The 18,110-nt window shown below is 31.2% G+C and overlaps 1 protein-coding gene across 1 annotated transcript in view; it reads left to right on the plus strand.

Moving 5' to 3' along the window:
* Positions 1-18,110, plus strand: part of LOC132716744 (deleted in malignant brain tumors 1 protein-like) — a 62,199-nt gene that overhangs the window by 39,959 nt on the left and 4,130 nt on the right. Inside the window, exons 19-25 of the mRNA XM_060700073.1 lie at positions 14,716-14,872; positions 15,271-15,437; positions 16,221-16,371; positions 16,574-16,740; positions 17,121-17,174; positions 17,363-17,519; positions 17,906-18,072. Coding sequence (XP_060556056.1) covers positions 14,716-14,872; positions 15,271-15,437; positions 16,221-16,371; positions 16,574-16,740; positions 17,121-17,174; positions 17,363-17,519; positions 17,906-18,072 — 1,020 coding nt within the window. The remainder of the gene's footprint in view (positions 1-14,715; positions 14,873-15,270; positions 15,438-16,220; positions 16,372-16,573; positions 16,741-17,120; positions 17,175-17,362; positions 17,520-17,905; positions 18,073-18,110) is intronic.

The raw sequence follows: 18,110 nt of genomic DNA on the forward strand, positions 1-18,110 counted from the left end.
CAACGCTTAATGATGGAGAAAAATATGATGCAACTTAGTTTCACTTTTCATATTACAAATAGAGAAATCTGACTTGATTGATATGTTGGACTTATGTTTATTTTCCTGAACATTAAAAGCTATGATCTACAAATATCGGAATATTTTTCACTAGTTTGAATGTTATTGCTCAAGGATGCAATACAAGTATTTTCGAGATATTTAACAATTGATAACATTGGTATACTTATTTAAAATTTGACATTTGACTATATCAATAAGCATTTTCTTTTCATATGTGAACTTAACCTTGAAGCTATAATTATTCTTTTTCTAGCTTTGTGAGCGGCTTAAGTCATATAAGTGTTTATGCTGCATTTCTATTCCTTTTACTAAGTTCATATCCCAGTTAGAGTTATACAAGGTTTTTACGAAATACCACCAACCATTTATTTTGACAAAAGTGACCTGAGGGAAAACAGCTGCGATATAAGAATCAAGATTGAAATATTCTTGATAAGATGTTACGCTTTCAAAAAGGCAACCTTAAAGCCAAAAGAAACCCCTTAGGAAAAAATTTTTTTTAAATTCCTAAGTAACATCCCCCCAAGAACAATTTCCCATGTGAAAAATTCAAAAATCAAAAAAAGGTTCCGGGTTTTTGGGTTAAAAAATGGGTGGGGGTTTTTTTTAAACAAAAAGTTATAGTTTATATTTCTCCATTTAATAATATCAAGCGTAATATATGTATAATAGAAGTACATGTATAGTTCGATTTGATTAAACGGAGAGAGATAGCATCTGAAAGAGGCATTTCTGTAAAATGGTTATAAACAGTATCCCTAAAGAAAGCCCAACACGGCAAAATTGTAAAGCCTTCAACACATTAGTATTGAAGATGGAGCACCGATTATTCAGTTCGTGGGGGGGGGGAGCTTGAGAGATGTTGCACTTAAACATGATTTCGATGTTGCACTTTAACATGATCTCTCTTGAAAAATAAAAATGGACCTGCAATTTTCATATAATACTGTTATTACCATTGATTTGGAGGGGCTAAACCGTTATTTAGATTTTCTTTTTACGTACCTCACTTCAGTGCTGTTATATTTTTCTTGTTCTTCCAGCACATTAGTGTTTAAGATGGATACCACTGAAACCGGTGCTAGGGGGCGACATATGATGCGCTTTAACAATATCTCTTATGGACAGACTCATTTAAACCGAATTTTTTAAACCGAGTCTGCAATTTTGATACTTTTGATGTCCTTGCTTCCGAGAGTTAACCCCATTTTCAGATTTCTATAAAATATTGGTCATACACTGTGTCTAAATTAAATTACTTCAAACCTTTTCACTCATATGTAAATACAGAACTTATTCTTTGTAATCCTTTTTTAGAATCTCATTTCAAAAAACATTATTTTTATTCTGTATTAGAATTGCCTGGGCAAATTCTATATGATTGTTATTGTATCATTCTACATGAATGATCTGAAAACACAGAAATGTGTACTGATACTTTTGCCAAGTTATACCAACAAATAATCTAGCCAAATATCTTGTTTATGAATTCACTTGAATTCATTTCAAACATGTCGATTTTTTGCGTGTTTTTATCAGATAAGTTGGCAAGCAACATCTTATTTTGGAACTGTTTGACTAATATAAATCACATTAAAATTTTTATGAAATTATAATGTGTGTTGAATTGAATAGCAATGTTAAGTGATATATATCCTCCAGATTATTTTCGAAGACCTTTTTAATAAGCATCAAACGCTGGGCAACAGAATAAAGCAGCGTAATCAAGTAGCGTTTTAGATTTTTAAAAAATGTATACTTAACTTGTATTGAAAAAATGGAATAAGTTATGCTTTCAAAACAAATCATATGATACAAATTAACACTCAGAGCAAACTATGGTCCACACCGAATACCGGCTCAAACAGAATTTAACATTCAAACATGAATATGGTGAAAATTGAAATTAGTGAAATTAGAAAGCATCTCCAGATGTATTTTACGGTTGTTTTAATGGAATCTTCAATGTGACACTTACGTGACATTCCATGAAAGGCGGCGTATGGTCCCCGCGTAAAAGAAAACGTGTGTCCAAAACGAGAAAACAATGGGTGGAATAACCATAAGTGAGGCAATGCAATACTGTAATTCATTGCTGTAGATGTTTTGTAACAAAGTAGATTTATTTAAGTAACTCATTTATTTTCTTTTATTGATCACAAGGAGTATTTCATTAAATTTAAAACTAATATATCACCATATATCACATTCAAGTTATGAAAATAGTACTGGGATGAGTAAAATATCTATGTCTGTGAGTTTCGTGTGGCACAAAACAGACGCACAAATAGATCATCACACAGATAAACAACGATTCAAGTGTTCTAAGTGTTGAATTCCAAACAAGTTAAGACATAGATCATGTACATAATTATAATAATTGTTATTACATTGTTGTGTCATGCAATATAATATACTTTATTTCTGAACAATGTAAATTACTACAGGCCATACAAAATGCCAGAGAAGAACAATGTTCTATAAACATTATAGAATGTAAAATGTAAACAAATGTATCCAATCCTTAACATATTACCTTCTATAGTTTGATTGCAGGAGGTTGTGAGTATTAAACAAAACCTGATATCAACATATTCATTAACATAAATTTGACATACTTGAGAGGGTTATTTTTTTTAAACTTTATGTGATAAACATCTATAATAACTAGCCAGCGTTGTAGATGCTACTGCTCTGAATTTAATTTCTAGCTCAGTGTCCAGGGACATATTTACTGTATGATTTGGGATTGAGAAAGTATGTAGAAATGAATCAATTTTGCCAATTAAGGGACTCAAATATCAATTAGTTTGTAATTAAGTTACTTTTAGAGAATTAATGGCGAAAGTTTGCTTACTTTTTTCATTTAAACTTAACTGAAAGAATACTAGAGTCAATGAAACATTATGCAAATACACAAACTATTGATTGAGAACAACACTTGGGCTCTATCTTTAGATAACTTGAATGCGGTACTATATGATGATGCATTAGTTTAACATTTAATGAACTATTCTAAATGATCAATGAAATATAAAAAAAATATGTACATCTCGTTCATTGTCACAGAATATCTACATCACTGAATTATTTAAATGTGTTGCCTCTTACCTTTCAAAACGTATGGTTTACTATGTATCATATCATACTATCCGATGCAACATTTTGTTGTGTTTCTGTCATATTTGCTGATTCGGATGATTTTATGTTTCTCCAACTATCACGCCGTAAATAAATCATCTCCTGAACACATCATCATATCGATCATTCATTCGACATTTTTTCAAAATGTTCAAGCATTGAAGATATAAGAAAGTATTAACACAATATCACAAATATTTTGCACGTTTCTGTGTTCAAAATTAACGTGTAGTTTATAAGGGAGTGAAGCTTATATCCAATGGCTAACGTAAATACAAAATTGCCACAGAATAAAATGTGGATGGAATTATGTATTATGAAAAATATTACTTATAACTTCAGAATATATATCTAAGTAACTAATTTCAACTGATTTTTATCAAACATCTTATTTAATAGGTTATATTTTGTTCAAAGTTGTAATTAATGTTTCTCATAAGTGTTTTTTTTTATTTAGAAACAGTATTGATGGTTATTTTCAGTGTTAATCAGTATCATATCTTGCGAGATAAGTTTTGTTTTGACAGCATAACTTATTCCATGCATTAAATACAAGTAAGTGTACCTTTTAAAAACCTAAAATGCAGCTTATTTTAATTATGTGGTGTATCGAAGACATTCTATGAAATATTTAAAACATTGCTTTATTAAAAACACACAATTACCCGTATGGCGTTCTGTAATTAGCATTCCTTATTTACATCACAATGTATGACTTTGTTTTAAAACATCGTTTTAGATAAAAAAAAATGACATAGAAAGTTTATGTTTTACAGCTAAAAAGATTACATTTATGTAAATACCTTATTTCCACTGTAGCTAACACAGCACTTAATACATGCATTTGACCGAATTATAAAAAAGTATTACGGATGGTCAACGCTGTAAATGTTTTTTTTATCTAAGACGACTATACTAAATTGTAATTTGTATAGCAGAAACCTTTGAATGTAGTCATTTTGTTACAGCATAGGGAGGCAGCTTTTCCCAAGAAATCTAAACAACAATGAAATTGCTGAAAAACAAACATTCACAAACATTACACATTCACTTTTCTTCCTTTTTTTCTAGTTTGACCAAACTAATGTTTGTATCTTGGATATTTCAACGTTTAGCCTTTGCTCATTTATAGACTGTTTTCCAATCGTGTAAAAATGATTGTTTTTCTTATGAATGATTTAATGTCCAAAGATCATCAATTAAAATACAAAAGTCTTCCCTGCAAACGCAATCACGTGAAGCAATTAGCAAATAATAGATGTATAAAACAAGCATGGAAGAGATAAGACCACTCTTGTGAATATTACAATCGGCTATGTCAAAATCAAGCAAATATTTATGATTATAATAATCCCATATACAATATAAATAATTAAATTGATAGTGGTAAAGATAAACAAACAGCATGTTAAACATTTACAACAGAAGTTCCTACGGAAAAAACAACTAATTCAGAAAACTATTTAACCAACATTAAATCGTTATTCGTTGCAGGAAAATGGGCCCTCTTACTAAAGAATCTCTGAAAGAGGAAATGCATCTGATGCAATTGAAACAGCAAAATAAAATGAATTTACACAATAATGTGACAATATCTCTTTTATCTTTGAGTAGAATTTTAAACGCCGATTTAAGTTACACTAGGCTTAAGACAACTTTAGGGACTGATATCTTTCGGTAAAAGATAACCATTCGAGTTTTAACAAGAAATCAAAATCGTAATCGAGCAAAAATCAGAGCATTTAATCTGAGTTATTTAGTAACAAATTAAATATGGATAGAGTTGTTGGTTTTAAAATTGTATTGGTTTATCTTGTTTGGTTATTTATTATATCCAAAGCAAGTGCAAGTCATTTCAGAGGTGCTATAATTTCATGGAAACCGGGATCGAGACAGGTAAAATTCCAAACAAAATCTTATTTTTTGTTTAAAAGTTCACTTTGTGAAAAAACTTCTGCCTTTTGATCTGGTGCCTTATTGAAGAGCTTAACATCCTTTGATAATCATATAACAGCAAGTCATGCTCGTGTCTTTCTATGTTATACTAAATAAATGACTAATGAAGTGAAACAAAGTATCAAATAAATTTTAGAAGAAATAATAACTATTGTATAATAATACATGTCACAACTCTACTAATTACAAGGAACACAAATATATATTTTTATATTTGTTTAATGATAAGCCACCTCATTATGTCAAAATGTCTAAAACACTATTAATAACAAAAAAAGAATAGTAATCAAAGCAGATAAAAATGTTAATTGAAATGCTTTAAATACATCAATAACGTCATAAAATATTTTTTTTAAAAGCAGGGAATTAAAAAGGCGAAGAGCTGATAATATGACCAAATGCATGAGGAAATAGTCCTTAATGTCACTTTTTTGTTTAAATTGACATACAGAATTCATAAAACATCAATTTTATAGCTCTTGAAATAAATAAATACAAACGTTATGAATTTCCTTATTGTTACCTATTCATATTTATCTTAAAGGTTTCAAGGGTAACTCACTTTTTTATATCATTTAAATTCAATTATATCAGATAACAATTAAGAGGCAGATGATAAGTTGTAATGATAACATTGAATTTATTTTATGCTTTTCAGTGGATTACTAATTGATCCGTGAAAATGATATTTGATAATCTCACAGTTAAAATTATCAAAATATAATTTCACACTTTTCAAAGATGAGACTACTTTTTTAAGATTTTCCCCATGCGGTACCTCAATTTTATTATTGTTGACAATTCTGACATTGTCGGGGCTGTTTAGAGAAAATTGATAAATAACTGAAATTTCAAAAGTAATAAAAAGAAAAAAACTTACTTCAATTCATTCAAATTACCAAAAAGCAATGGCAGACATCAGCCCGAAGAATAAGTAAATAACCCAGCGTTTGTAAGGCAGACTTTCAAAAAGTCCATGTGTTCCAATTTCCTAGTCGTTTTTTGAATGTTTACACATCTGTCAACACTTATTAATTGTCTGTAACAATCCTCAAAAAAGTTTTCTTTCTTTTAAAAGATGAATGACTAACAAACCCAAATGATATCCCTATGAATCAAACACAATTATTTTCCTCCCATGAAATAAACAACTTTTAAAAATGGCTGCCGCTTACATTTCACAGAGCCAAGTCTAATATAAATTCACCGTATGTAACAGAAATATGGATGGATGGTTGGACTTTTTCTCTCAATAGAATTGCTTGTTTTTATTATTAAAACAAGTAATCTTTCATATTATTTGAATAAAATGAATAATATCATCGCCATTTAACGTTGATTGGCGAACTTATTTTCAGCCCAAGACTTCTTGTATTTTATGAGAAATTCGACTAAAAGAGAGGCTACCAATGGGGAAAACAGATTTCAATATTGAAGTTAATATCAAGGAAATTTCATTTTAACTTGTTTTTAAGCATAAAATAAAAAGAAAATTTGTTTGTTTGTTGTGTAAGATGTAATTTTATTTAATCTCGTGAACTTTAAAAACAGTATTCTCACTCGTGACTACGCCACTCGTGAGAATACTGTTTTTAAAGCGCACTCGATGAAATAAAATTTCATCTTACACACAAACAAACAAATATCCTCTATACATTTGTTGATGACGGTCGAAAATTATGGTGTATATGACTACTTTGACAAAACGAATGATGTTACTGACTGAAGACTAATGATGACATTGTTAGTATAGATCATCTTCTGAAAAAATACAATTGCTTTGGCAAAGACAAAGGTCACGAAAACCTTCTGGAATACGCTTTTGTGGAATACTGGTAAAGATGTGATACAATGATATTATCATTGATGACCATGGTTTTGCTGACATCGAAGATGGTGATTAAACATTCCTTATTTAAAGTTAATATGGGTTGTTTAAATGAAATGTTCATGACGAAAACAGTGGTTCGGTGATGATTTCAAGTAGTTTGTCAGTGTATATGAATAAGAAGACGTGTTCCAAAGATAAAAGGTTAATTAATAGTCAGTGAGTCACAAGGTGAGAAAAACTAATTAATACACATTAATACATGCACTTGCGAGAGCTATACATGTATGTGGCGTAGTATCGTTATAACATTGAAATTCGTCCCAGGTTCAAGGTGCTACTCAGAATTACATAAATTGATTTCAGGCTGATGACAGGCCTACCGCAAACTTGATTTCAGGAGATTCTTTTAAATTGCAAATCTGGTAACTAGGCAATTTTGTGGTGTACATTTCTCTTCCATATAATAAGTTTTAAACTGTAACAAACAGTTACTTACTCATTTGAAAAACAACTGTTTCCTTCAAAATTCTTTTATCTTAATGTTTTATTTTATGATTTCTTTCTTTTATCATATATGTCATGTCGTCAAGAACGCATTTTCATATCTTATAAAAACATTATCAAAAGACAGAGTGCAAGTAAGTTTGAACAAGTTTTTGACAAGAAATATAATCGTTATATATTGCTAAATTCCAGAATGAAATTATCATTGACTTCCGAATTTCCTGGCGAATGACCTATAACACTAATTTTCATTGCGATAATAGTGTTATTCAAAATGGTGCAAAACTAACTGGTGAAGGGAGTATTGTATGTTTTAGCGGATGTGTTGGCACATTAGGATCATTGGCATTCCAGTGTACTGATTATAGTACAATAGAAGACTGGACTTCAGGAAAGGGGCGTATCATTGCAACACTTAATACGGCAAATGCGACATTCGGGTAGATATATGTTGATGTTGTTGTTTTGATTGTGATATATGAAAAATTCTTTAGACTGTTACGTCTTAAGAACAGATATAGTATATTTATCTCGTTTAAAAAGAAACGACAATCATGCTAAGGGAAAAGCATTGCGGTTTCTAGTTTAATCTATAATCAATCACCAGACATTATTTCAAACAACTATCAAATATAAGTTTAAATGGTTGACTAGTTAGCATTACTTTTCATGTTTTAAGACTAAATGTTTTTATTAACTAAATGTTCGGTCTGGTGTTCCCTCCTTAACCATATAAAAATGGATTTTGCGATTTATTTACATTCAAAGCTTCACGGGTGGTGATTGGATAAGTACGCTTAACGTCGGTAGAGATGGTAAGTGGAAACTACTTGTTAACGCTGACCTTAGTGTAAGACCAGACACTGGAAGAATCAACTCTTCACCAAGGGCTGAAATAACACCTATTGTCAGACTGCAATACGGATGTAATCACACAATAACAATACCAGGTAAAGGTTGTTAGTCATTAAGTATATTCATTTAAGGATATTGTCAAATTCTTTTCGAATTGAAAGATATCTGTTGAATCAAATTAATTTTCGTAAGTCAAATAATTGAGCATATGATTTCCCTTCGTAGAGGTTTTGATTATTGTAATTCAATAAGTAATAAAAAGAAATATTTCATCAGTCACAGACCCTGATCGAGATACTGTCAGATGTCGATGGGCGTCGAATTCTTCCAATGACGAATGTGCATCTGTTTGTAACGCATTCCCACACGCATATCTTGATTATGTAAGTAGACCATTGGGCTTTTACAAGAGATTCTTAGAACCACTGAAACTTTACTTAATCTCCTGTCTTTAATATATTCAGAACGTTACGACTAACAATTTTTTAAATATATATTACTTTCGTTAACACTAAATGCTAACATATAAATTTGGTTTCTTAAAAAGTCTTCTACAAGCTGAAAGAAACATCTTTGTTATAAACAAATGAAAATGTCTAAATATTTTCAATTTTTCATGTACATCCTTGTTTTTTAAATTACAGGACACGTGCACGTTAACATATGATGCGCTGTATTCTATGGGATGGTATGCCGTAGCAATTCAGGTTGAGGATTTTGCAAACCAATATGACATATCCCCGCTCAGCAGTATACCAGTTCAATTTCTTGTACAAGTGTATCGGTCTCACGATTCATGTACAGTAAAACCTGCACTAATCGACCCATCGCCACATGATGGAGATTGCATTGTTGTCCGCAAGAACGAGACATTTGAAACAACAATTACTGCACATATTGGCGGGAACAACAGAAGGTACATAGTTGTATTTTATATACATGCGTACACGTACGCTCGTACAACACTTTTCTTCGTAAATTCAAATTAGATAAGATCACATGAATGTTTTAATTATTTGGTGACAATTTAGATACCATCTTTTTTTTGTTTGAACTCTTATCATCACTTAAAGGCGCGTTGCTTTCTAGACGCGAATACGCCGCAAAATCCATACGATTTTACAAAACAAGTCTCAATCAGCTATATATGCATACTTAGTTTCATACTTATATATGACGATAAATGATTCGTTACGGCTTCTATTAACATACGAGTACTTATAAGTATAAAAGTTACGCATGCATTTCGTATGTTTGGTATTTGTTTTCTATCAAGCTAATGGTTTAGTAGTGGCGTCTGTGATCGAATTGTTCAGGTCGTTGAATTCAAACCACTTGCCCATTATCGCTGTAGGTTCGAACCCCACTAGGGGCTTTGGGTTCTTTCATGTAAGGAAGCTATTCAGCTAGCTAATGCCTGATATAATGCATGAATAAAGCTGGAAAGTCGTCATATGTCCTGTGTTGCGTAAGTACAACGTAAACCCCAGCCAAAAATTGTTTAGTAGTGCAACTGAACCGATGGGCGATGCAATGTTACCATTTAATATTGTCTGTGTCAATTTTTTCCTTACAGTATGACTTTAAATATCGGCAATTTACCAAATCGGATGCCTACTTTCGATCTTACAATTTGGAGAACATAAATGTTTTATTTACGTTGATGGTTTGTTGCAACATATATATTTTTTAACAGCTCTTTTTGTCATTTTGAAGCATGGAGCTGTAGAATCATTTCATTTTTGTGCATCTAAAAGCGCTAGCAATGAAGAAAGTAAACAAAACCTCAGAAAAATAAGAACAAAATTAAGACGATACGAAATTGCAATAATCGAAATATTGTTTTACAATGGGCCCTGTGTGTTTGGTCGATTAATTCACCTAAACTGTCAATGTTCGATACCATATTAAGCGCTTTCCAAATTGCACCATTTAACACTATTGCTTTGAAACTTTGACGCGACGGCATACCATGGCCTCGGAACTCACCAGCCGTTTTGTAAATGGCTAGTTACATTTTTGTATTCTTACTATAATGGTTACTTCCTTATTTCAAAGTAATGACATATCTTAAGGCTTATGGCATGGAGTACATATACAAATATTAGCAGATATTGTGGTTCTCTGTCCCATCACGCACATTGTACTTATTTACTCTACATCTGGAGGATCTTGATAACACCCTGTTTGAGTAATCTATTCTTCAAAAATACCTCCTTATGTTATCTTGTTTACGTCGCTGCTCTTAAACATGTATCAATTATGTAAACACTATTTCAGTCCAAATTACAAATAATTAAAGGTATTTCACAATTTTTGAATGATTAGTATTGCAGAGATAAAGACAGTATCGCCACTAGGGATGGTTAAATCACCCTTAATGCAAATAAATGAAACCACTTGGCAGATAAATGTGACCTGGACGCCTACTGCTATCAACGACACAAGTAATGTGTTTTGTTTCACGGCGACAGATACGACCGGGTATGTATTTATGACAACCTCTCCATGTAATCTTACAACAACCTTGATGCACGGCATCAAAGAAATTCTTAATCTACGATTTCAACTATGAAGCAATATGGGACAAAATTTATGTCGCTTTTATTTCATTTTCTTATAACTGAGTAATAATTAAACATTACTACTTTTGAGAGCGGCGAGTTTCATAATTTATTTATTTTGAACCTCGGGGGATCACTTTAAAGACTGCGATATTCATTTTACGAATATCGATTTCATCATTTAAAACGACGTACATCTATGAAAACACAATATACATATACAGTTTTTGGTTTGTTGTTACATGTGTATACGCAGTAAGAGTGATGTTATTTAGATATTTATATATTGTAAATTTGTTTGGTGTGTTATTATTTAAATCACCGTGGCATATTTATTGGAATAATTCTTGTATATGAAATACATTTTTGTAGAAATTATCTCTGTTTTTGTTTTCAAGTTGAATGTATACAATTAACAAGGTGACTTTTTCAGTGTTGTTATATTTTTCTGGTCCTTCGGGATCATTGATGCCAGCACTATTAAGTGTTGAAAATTGAGTACCGCTCAAGCCGGTGCTAGGGGCGTGAGAAATGTTGCACGTATTCATTATCCCTCGTGCACAGACTCAATCAAACCGAGTCTGCTATTCTCTTGTAATTTTGTTGTGATTAATGCTTCCGAGGGATCACTTTGTTTCCAGATTTTTAGTAGCAAATGATCATGGCCTTTACTTTAATGCACGCGAGTGAAATAAATTGCTAAATATAGCACATCTTTTCTAACAACTAAAGTCAGTGTTCGTATGTAGAAATCTAAGATCGCTTATTTCAAAAACATCTTCTGATATATATTAACAAGTTCTAAAAATATATATATAACACTTTTACCATCTATATATTTTGCTATAACAGTTTGGCATGTATGCATACAGATACTTGCTTGGCCAAGGTGTCTTATTTGCATTAAAATATCATCTTTATACATTTTTATTTTTATTATTGTATCACAACCAAATTTGTTTTTGCAAAAATTGGCATATCCCTTAAGAAAACAATGTTAAAATCATTAAAAAGTCACTAAATGAAATCAGTTGTCTTGACCGGGATTTGAACCCAGGACTACCTGTGGGCCACGTGCTTCCAATAAAGATTTAATGGTAACGTGAGAAGAAAACCAATATTATACTATTTAGAATTTCCATTAGGGTTTGTAATCCTTAAAAAGATAATTTGCATTATATAAATCAAAACGTCCATGAATTATCGAAATGTTATTTCTTCTAAAAGTACTATACAAGGGAGACATGCCCCGTACTTCACTTCAGTGTTGTTATATTTGTCTGGTCCTTTGGATTTTTTTTACTCCAGCACTTTTGGGTGTTGAAATTGAGTACCGCTCAAGCCGGTGCTATGGTCGTGAGGGATATTGCACTTTTTCCTTATCCCTCATGTACAGACTCAATAAACACGGCCTGCAATTTTCATGTAATTTTATCTTCTGAGGGATCACTTTTTTCCAGATATAGTCTATGTTGAAGGTTCAAAATAGATTCCATGCTATCTAAGCGTTTGTTTTGCTGAATACATTGAATATTAAGAGATTATGACTGCTATCAAAGTAAAGTAAAAAAAACAATGAAACATGAATACCATGTAAATGCTGGACAAGACCGGAATAAATTGAAAAGTTGTAAGTTTTTTTTATCATTTTTAATGTATTAACATATTTTATCCAGACAACAGAGTGAAAAGAGGTGCATCACATTGCTTTCCGGAGGTAACTATCAAAACAATAAAATTTAAGTACATACGTAAATAGGTATATCATAGTGAAAACAAAAATAAAGAATAAAGCTACTATATAATTATAACCTTTACAATATTGGAAAAATCAGATTTTTAGTCTACATGTACCAAATAATATTTATATCATTGTAAGTAAAAATCAATGAATTTTGTATTAATGTTACATATAAGAATTACTGTTAACTTATTGTTTATAAATCAATAGTGTCGAGGCCACAGTTTGTGTATGGATCACAAGGACCAACAGGATTGGTTTCACCAGATCAAAGACTTTGGAGCATCAGGGTAGATAGACAAGTAAGTCAAACCATAAAGACCAGAAAGAAAATAAAAATATTAGAATCATGTTATTTGGAACTGATAGGTAGAATCAGTAAGATTAAAGTAAAACAGTACCGTTCTTTACTTGAAAAATGCTTTTATTACATGTCATAGTTAATGTTGTAATATTGCTAGTTTCTCTTTTTCCTTTCAAACACTTTAAAATAGGATGTGAACTAAAAATGTGTGTTGCTGCCCTCTGAATTGTTCATTTTTAAAATTATTTTATTGTATTGTGACACGTGGTTTATGAACAGATAAAATCACCACATTTTTATATGTTGACATCTAAATATTTTGCAGTTTACTCGTGGTTCTTCGGGTCATTACATCCGGTTATACAGTGAACGAGGATCTCTACTTGAGAACATTGCTGCTTCTGATAGAAGCCGAGTATTTATCAATGGTTTCAACAACTCCTTGGAGTTTTGGACTAACACCACATTTCATGAAAATCAGACATATTATTTTGTGTTTGATGCCGGTGAGTTTTATTTAATGTTTACATTGATTCATTGTTTAATCTAAAGATGGATAAAAAACTTGTAAAGTATTATCGTGTTGCAACAACCACAGATTTTGTGATATTTTTATATAAGTTTATTTCAATAGTACTTACAAAACAGCATTTAAGCACTTTCTAACAATACCTTATTCATCACACACTCATTATTAAAAATTGTACACTAGAGTAATCGAGTTATCAAGAAAAATGAAACTGTGAATATTTGTTTATTTTGGATAAGTATTTATTTTTTTCATTAAAAGTGTATATTATTCCAGGTGTTGTAAGAAGCAATTCCTATTGTGGAAAGGAGTCTGATTCTGCTGATATCAAAGACAGTTTCTTCTGGAGAATATATACAGGTTGTGACATTATTATACATGTGACATTCATGTAAAATCATTGTCAAACCCGAGTGCATCTAGTGTCATTTTAATGATATGAAAATGCCTAATATGTCATAGTCGAATGACAGACATACAACAAAAGCCCTTATTTTACAAAAAGTAAAGGTATGCTCTTACAGAAATGAGGTTTCAAACTAAAGGTTTAATGATCATCGATGTATCAATTGCAAATGACTAATGCTTTACTTTCAGCCTATTTAACAGACATTTTGATCTTGAACAGGCATAAAAGTTGTTGTTTTTTCAGTTCTTAAAAGCTCATTGTGTCCTGTTTTAGTGTCTAATACGTTACTCATTGCTCATTAGCCAATTACCTGAACATTCTTTTGCTTCTGTTGCTATGATTTAATATTGTGTGTGGAAGTCAAAATAGTAACTTGTTTATATTTTGCTACTTTTATGACAAATAATATCACATTCAGATTTACTATTTGTCGGTGTTAAGCATCTAGCCATCTCTTTAACCATTATTCATATATTATATAACTCATGTTCGCAAATCTTCTGAGGCATAATGTGAATAATATAATAACATTAATAACTGTGAAATTAGGAATTAGATTTTTGTGTGTGTAATTTTTGTTCTTTTTGTTCACACATGATTTCACGATCAAGTACATTTTGTTGAGGTTTCGAATATTAAGGGTTTTATCCGACCATCGTACTAATTATACTGAACATCCCACATACATACATGTATATTGAAGGTATCGGGTTTTATAACATTCTCATCAATAAATTTTCAATTTTGATTGTAAAGTATATTTGTATTAAAAGATATTGACAAACTAATGCAAATAAATAATTTATATCTGTATAAAGATGCCGTTCCAATTCGACTTGTAAATGGTAATAATCCGTACTCTGGAAGAGTTGAAATATTTCATGGTGGAGCATGGGGCACTGTTTGTGACGACAGCTTCGATCGGCCTGATGCTGAGGTCATTTGCCGAATGCTAGGGATGTTGAGCTATGACAGGTATTTCATTGAATTAATTTGAACAAAAGTTAATGATATAGACATATAAAAAGTTTCAAGGACACTGGTCCTGTACAATTTCCATCAGAGAACATTTCATTTATGTGAAGCTAAAAGCTATATAGTTTGATAGGTTTAAAATCATTTATAATTATATAAATGTTCAAGCACGATTAGACTTTTCCTTGCAATTTTCGAAATCGTTTGCAAAACCATTTTATTTTTCGAACTGAATGTCTTAAAGAACTAAAATATAACTAATTATAGGCTGTTTTATTACTTTACTGTACAGACATATGTTTGGTTTTACTTTTGTTAACATAATTATGTTAGAATTACCAGCTATTATCACTTATTTTATTTGAAATAAAATTCTGAAACAGTTGTTTCCCTTTAAGTGATGTTATGGAATTTCAACAAGCACATTTTGGCCAGGGCAGTGGAAGGATTGTTCTTGATGACTTGCAGTGCAACGGAAGCGAAAGTAGTTTAGAGGACTGTCGATCTTCCGGATGGAATCATGAAAACTGTAACCATGGCGAAGACGCTGGTGTATCTTGTAACGGTCAGAATAAATCTTACAATTGTTCACGAATTTAAACCTTTTATTCTTTAGGTACTCCACTGAAGTCCAAAATTCTAACCAACATAGAAAGTCTTACATAAAATTAAATGAGGCACATAGAACGGACTATATGCAAAAGATTATAAAGAAATATATACAAAATTAATTTAAAAATCATTCATTTGAGCAATTTAGCTTGATTTAAACGCATTGAAACGCGATAAACGCTTTTATTGTTTATCTTGCATAAAAACGGAGTAAGTTATTTTTTTGCGAACGAGTAATTTGTCCAAACCTACAATAAAATTAAATGGTACACGAATCTCGAGATTTATGTTCCATTCCGATCCTTTAAAAACTTAGTAGGGTCCTTTTAAATTATTCATATTGATTAAAAAATAATCAAACCACTACATTTACTATGTTTAACTTGTGTAACTTATTTCACTTGCATTACTTATTGTTTAAGTATTGTTGTCTTAAACATTGTAAATGAGTAAATTATTTATTCGTATTGTACAAGTTAATACATACATAAAAATCGGTAAGAGTCAAATAGTTTTTTTTCAGTTAACATAACTAAGCAAAATAAATTACAGATGGTTTTTCTTAAGTCATTTTACAGTACATACAAGGCAACATTTTAAGGTAAATAAGTTGGTACCATTATTAAAGAATTATCATATGGAAATGAAATTTACAAAGTACAGGTATTTATAATGTTGTAAAATCCTTTTTGCGAAAATATAATTGATGAAATGAGTACATTTTTGACTATTACAGTAACAATACGTCTTGTAAATGGTAGCAGCAAATATTCTGGTCGAGTTGAAGTTTATCATAGTGGAAGATGGGGGACAATATGTGATGACAGTTTTGGACAAAATGAGGCGAGGACTGTGTGTAGACAACTAGGAATTTTCTATGGTGACAGGTAGATTAGATGTTTTAAAAATACATAAATGATTCTTTATCTTTTTATCTTTTTTGTATCTAAGAGTGTCGATTATAGACTTATTCTTGAGAAGAATGTATTTATATTATAGAATGAGAAAATCCACCAAAATTTAAATTGGTTCAAACTATTTCAATTATTTGTTCTTATGTAATTAATCAAGTAAAACCGTTTCTTGTAGTCGCACTATAGTGTATGGATCAGCTTATTATGGAGAAGGTAATGACAGCATAGCACTAGATGATCTAAGTTGCAATGGTTATGAGGATCACATCTGGGATTGTAGAACTAAAGCATGGTTTTCAAATGACTGTAGTCACGGCGAAGACGCCGGAGTTAATTGTTATGGTAAGAGTTGGCACTTCTTCGTTTATCAAATTCCTTTATCCCTATTTTTATATTTTATAAATCAAACAGATAACAGTTATAGCAACATGATTAAGTGTTTTCTAGGATGTCTGTGGATTTTAAGTGCTGTCCATGTAATGTTCTTTCATTATCAAAATATTAGAATAATTTTTGTAAATGATAATGACGTGCAATCAAGAAAACAATAGACACCTGTGCTATGAATATTTTATAATTTAACTTAACTTTTGAGGTAGTGAGTGAGTGATCGAGTGAGTTGGTGAGTGAGTTAGTGAATGAATGAGTTATTTTATTTTTTATATAGCTAACAAATTCTCATTTTTATCAACAGTTACTTTTATCGCCTTTTTATTCAACAGCTTATGACATGACAACGCTTTGGTGGTACAACAATGCAGCAGAAACTACAGAGGGTAAACTCTTTATACCTATAAATAATTTCATACACACTGCTATGAGAAAGCGATAAAAAGGATACTAGAGAAAGTTGTCCGTTTTATTTACGTAGTTTATTATTCTAATGAAGTCAAATATAAAGGGAAAGAATATGGTAAACCCTTAGAAGAAATATAATTGTATTGTGTTCAATTATTGTTTCTAGTTAGAACACCAATACGGCTTGTAAATGGACCAACATATTACTCGGGGCGAGTGGAGGTCTATCACAATGGCGCGTGGGGTACAGTTTGCGACGATGATGTTAATAACAGAACGGTCAAGGTCATTTGCAAAATGCTTGGAATGTATATCGGTGATAGGTATATTTTTAAATATTTTTGAAAGCATGTTTTACAGTTTTCAGATGTATAATATCTCCCGAGTTCATCATCACTTCCTCTAGCTGCTTCGATCTCAGCCGACATTGATGAACATGTTGTAGTCTGCATTAGACATTATTACATATATTATGTTATTGGTTATAAAATGTTTGACAGATCAAATGGTCTAATATGATTTATATTAACGTCACGATTATCCAATGAAAAGCGACGTTACAAACATGCAGTATGATAATGACCTATTTAAACGTTTCTTATAAAGATGATCAAACCGGTCAATAATTTGAATGTTATCAATACAAATGCTGTGAAAGTTTGACTATCAATGTATCAATAATGATTATTACGCCCCATTTATGTTAAAGTTATGGTAGACCTTACTCAGATGCACATTTTGGACAAGGAAGCGGTCGAATTGCTCTTGATAATCTGAACTGTAATGGCTACGAGACGGATATAACACAGTGCATGCAATCCGCCTGGTACCAGAATGATTGTGGACATAGTGAAGATGCTGGTGTTGATTGTCGTGGTATGTAACGGTTTGTAAAATAGAAAAAAGGGGAACGT

The sequence above is a fragment of the Ruditapes philippinarum genome, unplaced genomic scaffold (assembly GCF_026571515.1).
Source record: "Ruditapes philippinarum isolate M1 unplaced genomic scaffold, ASM2657151v2 ctg889_1_1_1_1, whole genome shotgun sequence".
Classification (NCBI taxonomy): Eukaryota; Metazoa; Mollusca; class Bivalvia; order Venerida; family Veneridae; genus Ruditapes; species Ruditapes philippinarum.